The 7961-nt window shown below is 40.1% G+C and overlaps 1 protein-coding gene across 1 annotated transcript in view; it reads right to left on the reverse strand.

Moving 5' to 3' along the window:
• STEAP1 (six transmembrane epithelial antigen of the prostate 1) overlaps window positions 1-4800 on the reverse strand; it is a 6832-nt gene extending 2032 nt beyond the window's left edge. Inside the window, exons 1-3 of the mRNA XM_010148951.1 lie at window positions 4702-4800; window positions 2071-2583; window positions 363-527 (exon numbers count right to left, since the gene is read on the reverse strand). Coding sequence (XP_010147253.1) covers window positions 363-527; window positions 2071-2583; window positions 4702-4794 — 771 coding nt within the window. The 5' untranslated portion in view covers window positions 4795-4800. The remainder of the gene's footprint in view (window positions 1-362; window positions 528-2070; window positions 2584-4701) is intronic.
• Between the last annotated feature and the right edge of the window lie 3161 nt (window positions 4801-7961).

A 7961-nucleotide genomic window follows, 5' to 3' on the forward strand; every position in this document is an offset into this window, starting at 1 on the left:
CTGAAACATAACATTCCCAGAAGATGACTGAAATGCCTCCAGCATCAGAGGTCTTTGACCAAAGAATAGGTCCTGAAGGGACAATTGATGCTGCTCACTAGATCAGAGGAGCAAAAAAGTGGTTTGAAGTTGTCTTTCTTCCCACTTCATACCCTGAACCTGACAGTTTTTTCTCCTGACAAAATAACAAATGAAATCAACTTTTCTTGCAAAGCAATTAGCAAAGAGTATGGAACAAACTTTTCGGTCAGTTTCACTAAATCCTCTGTCTTTGATATTTCTAACTCCTAATGGTCTCAGTTTGTAACATACAGTCCTACAAATAAGGACTAATGACATGCAATAATGACATTTATGCATACCTGAATATAGTGGAACTCTCTCCAGGTCAAAGAGTGACTGACAGATGGGATTGATGTTATTGCCAACAAGGCCAGCAAAGCAAGTCCCAGAATTCCTAGAGACACATAAATCTCCATTCTCCAAACATCATGTTCAATCCAGGCATTTTCTTTTTTTTGTTTGACCTGCCAAAAGAAAATCATATTTAAAATGAGAGACCAGCACATGTAGCCATTTGTATGAAATACAGCTATTTTCACCATAACATTCAGGAAATAAGCCAAGAAACACAGTATTTTTGTTAATTTGAATGTCTCTGAATGTAACTGCCATTTACTTCTGATGACCAAGTCTCCACTAGTATCTGCAGACCAAAGGTAGGCTTTAAGTGAGAAGCGTTTAGACTTCATCAGCATCTTGGTCCAGGAGAGACTGGTTCTGAAGTCTGTTAGCCTGCCTTCACAGCAGGAGAAATCTTATCCTGTGACAAAAAGAAAAATTCCATCTATGGCTAAATACCATACCTGGGAGATTATAACACCAGGAAATACATTAGCAGCACTATTTTAGGGAGCTAAATCAGCAGGCATTCTTCATGATAGTATCCTGCCAGGACAGTTGTTTAGCTCTACTTCTTTAAAAACAACAACTTGGTACATTCAGCTGCACTGAATACGATGGTTTGTATGGATGAAAAGGCCGTGATTTTAATGATGATGGCGGTGATTTAAAGGTGGTGATTTAAATTTTGATGTCAAAGTTTCCCCTATTTATGAGTACTTGCAACAGTCCTTCAATGCTGCTAGTGATCACCATGGTGTGATATGCCCCAAATATGATAATGTCTTCATCCCAAGGACTAGAATCTCAAGGAAATTTCTGGTAATCCATTCAAGTCAGATTACCAGGAAGGCTGATTTCAGAGTCTTCAACAGGTAGTTTGGCTGTTTACAGAATTCTTAAGAAGCTGCTAACATCATACCGTGCTTTTAGTAAAACTCCAGACTAGACTTTGAGGGTAATGAAAATGTACATTTGTAGTCTATACCTTATATTGGAATATCCTTTATACTGCAATACTCAAGGCACTCAAGGTGATACATGCAAGTGTTAGGAACTCTCTAGTCACAGAGGATCTCAGAGAGCTTTGCAAGCCAATTGTTGTCCATGACTCAGAAGCATGACCGAAATTCTATCTTTTAACAAGTTAGTGTGCATCATCCCAATTGTGGAGCCATCAGTGTTCACAAAGTTAGTTTCTGGCAAATACAGATCATTGTGATTTAGCTCAGCTCTCTTTCACTGCTAGCTAATTCACTTTACAAAGTATCTATCTATAAATGGCGTGTGCTCAGTTTTTGTAGACAGTTATGTTCCACTGGTGCAGAGAAGATTAATCCACACTAAACTAATAGTGTGCCAAAGACTTAAATGTTCCTGTGAGGCAGGTATAATTATGTGCATTTTACAATGACATAAAAAATCTCAAATGAAGAAGATTACTTATGTAATACACACCGGCACTGCTGTGATGACTCTTGACTCCATATTACATTCTTTAACAACTAGGTCCTGCTCCATCCTTTAACAGTGCTCTGTGGGGATTTGCTTCAAAATCAAAGAAAGGCAATGGAAATGGCTCCCCAACCCCCAATCCAAATTTGCTTGAATTACCAAAACAAGGATTTTTTGAATACAGAAGGGTTGGCATTTGCACGCCCATCATACCTGCTGGAATGCCCAGTTCAGCAGCTTGTATCTGTATGATCTTCTCATTGGATAGCATAAGCTGTAGCAGGCGTGCAGGGCAGCGAAGAAGAAACTGAGAAGTCCAAATTGTTTTCTTGATAACATCCATCTATCCAGCCACTGGGGAAACCTTTTATACTTGGTGCCAAAGTACAGCTGGAAACCAGCAGCTAATATTCCTGGTAAATATACTAGTGCTAAAAGCGTAATTGAAACCACTGGTAAAACTTTGTTTATGACAAGGATTGGAATTTTGTAGAAAACATTTTCCTTTCTGGTTATAAAAGGATATATGACATCTCTCATAGACGTGTAAATAAATGTTAACAATGAGATCACAGACGCTATCTTCACTGGCAAGTGCCACCTGGGGAACAGGTCCTGCTTGCAGTGTTGTTCTGAAGAGTGTTCAAATTCACCAAAATGGTGTGCTTGATGTAAATTAAAAAGTGCAGCTGCTTCTGGTGGATTGGTGACTTGCGTATCCACATTCTGGAAGGGACAGAAAGGAAATAGTGAGTTCAAGAGAAGGTTACAAACCTCAGTAATGACAGTATTTGCCATCATGGCTTTTACACCGTACTGCACTGAAACCATATACAAGACATACACACTATTAAAGACAATGTACCTTGACATAATGTTTCAAACAGCACAGTCAGTAGCTGAGCAACGCACTTTTACATAGATTTCTCATTCATCATTCATTACCTGTGGTGATTTCAAAATAGATTTTAGTTCCAGGAAGTTAACTGCACCGCAAGAGAAAATGGATTACATTATGTGAAGTACCATTACAGCTTATTATATGAGCTACAGATTTCAAATGTCAAATTTCAGCTACAGACTTAATTATGCAGCCCAAATAATATGCACAATAACAGAATCCAGAGTCGAGACAATAAAATATTTCATTCAGTCACTGATATTTTAACGACACTTAATTGGGGGAATAAGGATGTGAGTAGAAATGTTTGGAATCCCGTGTGTTAGACCAGCTGCGCATCTGTCAACTCCAGCATCAAGTCCTTCCTCTGCTTTGCAGATGTCATAGTGTCCTCTTAACTTCTGTAAGAACTTGTGAAACTCAGTCACTTCAAGTTAAAAAGCTGAATTTTCTGCTGCCAAGTAGGCATGGCTTGATTCTAGTCTCACAGAAGATCCCTGCAGAATTATCACAGATTTTAGAAGGAGCTAAGCTAGTACAAAATTCTAGGGTAATATTATAAACTGTTTTACACTGAGATATTATATGTAAAGGTTGTCCCATAGTTATAGCTCATGGAAGAGGTCAGTGTACACACAAAATGAAAATGTGTGTACCAACAGCAGGACATTGTACTTGATGCAGCAGACAGCTGTCCAGGGGTGGAGAACTGAGAACATTAGGGAAAAAACATATAAGTCCTTTAATATTACAGTGAAATATAAAGTAAAACTGAATTAATTCTGCAATGGCTCAGCGTTAGAATGACTGATGTGGCAGGTGTCCGGACTTCCAGAAAGCGAAATGGCACTCTCTGTTTTGAGGAAGGCAAATATTAGTAGTTTGAAAGTTGTAAGTTAGTATTCTGCTAGGATACAGGAGATCTTCCTATCTCAGCAATATTATCTGGCTTTATTCTTAACAATCAAGTATTACACTGAAGCTGATGAAGCAGTCAATTCAAACAAGGCACTACTTGTAAATAATGGAAGGGTAAGTGGGTACAAGTCCTGTGTTTGTCTTCAACGGCACACAGGTGTTTTGTTTTAACAGAGAAATAGAAAATGTACACTGCTATCTTGCTGTAAAATCCTAATTGGAGACAAAATAGCCTATTTCCTACATGTCTGACTGACTTGCCTATAGTGCCTCACAGTAAAATTAAAGGGCATGGTCTTCATTAGGATTTTTTAGCTGCATAGCTACTACATGTTTATCCGATGATAAATCATATCTTTGTAATAGTGAAGGTATAGCCTAAGTAACTTCTGTCCTCTAGTCTGCGAAGAAGAGTGGAGTGAAAGCTATGCGTTGCAGAATTGGAAGTTGGTATAAATTACAGATTCACATCTAAAACAAATTTCACCTAGAGATACGTGTTTCTTGAAGAGACAGTATGCAAAGCCTAATTCAGTATTTCACACCCTGTGAGACAGTTGACATTAGAACAGAAAGTTTTAGCTTGAACTACTTCTGTGCATCAGCAGTCGCAGAGGTAAATGCTGTTGGAGTGAATTTTTTTTCTGGACTTTTTTTATGGGGTGTGGAAATGTAAGGAATGTGATGTGGCAATTATGAAGACTCCTCAAAAGATAGATTTTTATATTCCTGTATAAAAACCCCAAATTATTTCTACACACCTTTACTCATCTTGCAAAATGCCACTAGCAACCAACCTCATGTGGTTTTTAGCTGGCCCAAACTGTGTAGCTTTCAGCACGGACTGTGATTTACTTGGATGAGATGCTTTTTATCTTTTTATCTCTTCATGTCAATATTGTGACAAGGCTTTAGAAGTATTGATGATATGCCACTGTGAGGGGAACAGTGCTTCTGGACAAAATCGAGTGAAAGATTGCAATATTCTGTGTGACGTATGAACTGCTTTTTTAAAGAAACATTACCAAGTTGCTAAGGTTTCCTGTGTTTCTTCTTGGCATGATGCTCTGACCTGCATTCTGATCAATAGCGTGGTTATCACATTCCCTCCTGTCCATTGCGGAAACTCCCTGCAAAACAAACACAGGATGTAAACCAGGTTTTAAAAGGCCCTAGTGGAACTTTGAAGTCTACTTTCCCGCAAAATGTTTTCTTCCCTCTCCTCTGCGCATTTGCTGGAGGAGGTATGATAATCTAGGGGAAGGAAAGTCTGTTCTCTGAGAACTGAAAAGCTCAGCTTGTTTTTGTAAGTAAAGCAAAGACTAAGAGAGGATATGAATCAACAGAACAAGATCACTGATGAAAATAATAATAAAGCTAAATGCTCATGTTGCCAGTGGAATGAATTAATTAATTCAGGCTGAAAGTTTTTACATTGCAACAACAAAGTTTAAAGCAGCTTGCAGAAATAACATGTTATCATGATGGATAAAATGTTATCAAGATGGATTTTGGTAAGTTCATGAGACTTGCTGAGGCAAGAAACTCATGCATATGTGTGGTTCCAATATTTTTTAGTCTTTAGGATTTGTCTACCTGACAGTCACTCTGTGGCTGTAGAAGTATATTCTCCCTTTGAAATTGTTAGGAAACTCTAGCTGGAGCTTCAATCATGCTGTTCCAAGGTACATTGGCAATACTTATCACCCACAAGTACCAGCAGAAATCGTTCTAAGCTACTAACGACTGTTAAGAAATCAGAAGCCATAAAAAAAAAAAAAAGGAAGAGAATGGATAAAATGAAATAGATGTTTCTGAAAATCCTAGGATAGCAGGAAAGGCAGCAGTGTCCTGAAGGCTGTAAAGTAACTATGAGGACTGCAAAGACCCTGCAACAAGGACTTTCCCGGTGTGCATCGCACTGTCGCACACTGCAGGAGAGGCACTAGCACACCACTGGAAGCTCAGGGTGCCGTACCACAGTGTGACTTTCTGTGGCTACCTTTAACACAGTGACTAAGTAGCTCCTCCATGTACCTTCCTACCAAACAGCTGAATTACCAGATAGGAAACTGTTTTGCTAACTATTGATTCTTTTATATCCATAAACCTTTTGGGAAATTGTATGGACAAACCAGACTCTGACAGTTTATTATTTTATTACTGTGTCTGGGTCCTCCAGTGGAAGAGTCCTACAATCTTGTATTGTCTGCTATGAGGGTTTGCTTTCTGCCAGGCCACTGGACCACTGAAGCCAAAGTATTCTTTTCCTAAGTACTTGTCTTTGGATTTTTCCCTCTTGCTAGCAAGCTCTCCCTTTGGGCATAACCTTTCAGCCAAGTGTTGCAGAGTAGGGTCAACAAGAGCTTCTGTCTGAAGGTCAGGCTGTTAACCCTTTCCGGCACCAGCTAACGGGTGGTTTGTATATCCTGCACAGAGGAAACCATGGGCTGATGAAGGCACATTTCTCCCCCCCTTGCTGTTCCTAGGGCTAGTCTCAGTGATTTTATCACAAGTTTTGGGGTATCAGATATCTACATAAAACCTCAGCTCCTGCAGTCCCATGATTATTTAGGAATTTCTATTTCTATATGTTTTAATATACTTCATTTCTAGTTGTCTATACTCTATTTCTATTTGCTAAAATGGCAAAGAATAGTTTATAATCAGAACTCAGTATAATGTACTTACCTGGAAAAAAAGGTGACAAATACAGTGAACTCAGGGTCTGTTTTTAAAAGAACTCAGAATATGAAGGGCAGTCACCCTGTTTTTGGAGGCCTACCTTCTGACTTTTAAAGTCGGATGTGGAAAAAAGGAGGTTGTAAACTTATAGGCTGACTCTTTTGTCTTTTAGGTAATGAGACTGACTTCTTAAAATTGCTAAAAGTTTGTGTCTCAGATCTTTGGTCCTTTTTAATTTTTGCTCTGTACTGATCTCCACTGAGCTTGCAACTGTTAATATCGCCAGCCTACATGAACTTACACAGTGATCCCAGCCACTTCATAACTCTCCTCTTCTGACTGTCACACTCTCTTGGGGGTCCAAAGGCATGTATTAGATTGGGAAGCTCTGTGTGGAAAATCTTGACTCACCTGATTCTCATGCTGCTATTTATGCTTCATTTAGAAAATTTAGAGATGAAGAGTCCAGTAAAAGCTTCTAGCTAAAGGTTTTTATCGATGAGGATGTAGGAAATGATGGCATGACATGAAAAAGAAAATCCAAGAGCTAGAATGCCAGCTGCTGATCCTAAACCTGATTTATTGTTTCTTTTAGTGGTTTACGCAGCACGAGACAAAATGGAAAGAAAAATGAAAGTGTGTGTGAATGAATGCATGTGCTCATCCATGGAAATATGGGTTACAGCCATGCAACTGCATGCGAGGAAACAGAGGCACTAAACCATAATAGTCCAATTGGCTTGTGATACCAGAGTTAACACAAAATTATTCCTTGGGTATGTCCAATAACAAAGCACAGTAAGAGTCTTAGAAAACCCTAAATACAAGGCACTTAAAATTCCACTATTCAGTGCCTTATGAATTGCCAGAAAGGAATAATCTACAGTGTGTGTCTTTTTGGACTACATCTGAAAAAAAAAATTGAGGAGTCCTTTGAGAGATAGAAACTAATTGGTTACAGCCCTATCCAAGTTACAACTGTTACGAAAGAAAACACTTGTAGTAATGTAGTCCTCAGTGCACAGCCCTTCTGCTCTGGGAGGCAACTGTGAATGAGGATGGAGGCTGTCCAACTGCAGAAAACCAAGTTTCCAATGCCAAGAGTACGCTACTGCGCCTTTGTACCGAGGAAGCAGGCTCATTATAACGCTGACCCAACAAGGATCCACACTCTGCAGGCATTATCCCGAGAAAGCATCATCCCAAGTCAGTGAGAGTTTTTCCTGAGTAAGAGGTTTCAGGGCTAGCTCCACGAAAAAAAGAAAAATGGGTAAAATAAACAGGCTGTGATAACAAGGATGAGGTGATGGCAGAGGCACGGGACAGTGACTACATCCCTCTCCTTTGGCACCATCGGAAAGTGACAGTGTCGGAGTGATAAAGCGTAACCGTCTCGCTTTCCAAGTGCCCGCGGCATCGCGCGGGAGGGTGTAAGCACTTGGGGCACGAGTAAGTAACTTTTCCTGCCCCTCCAACCTTCTGCTGAGCTCCGTGGAGAGCCCTATAAAACCCAGGGGGGTGAAGCAAGAGAGCGTCGCCCGGCGCCTCTCTTCGATGGGAGCGCGCCCGGGGCGCACCGCGCCGCCCGGGGCTGGGCCGG

The sequence above is a fragment of the Eurypyga helias genome, unplaced genomic scaffold, assembly GCF_000690775.1.
Source record: "Eurypyga helias isolate BGI_N326 unplaced genomic scaffold, ASM69077v1 scaffold16883, whole genome shotgun sequence".
Taxonomy (NCBI): domain Eukaryota; kingdom Metazoa; phylum Chordata; class Aves; order Eurypygiformes; family Eurypygidae; genus Eurypyga; species Eurypyga helias.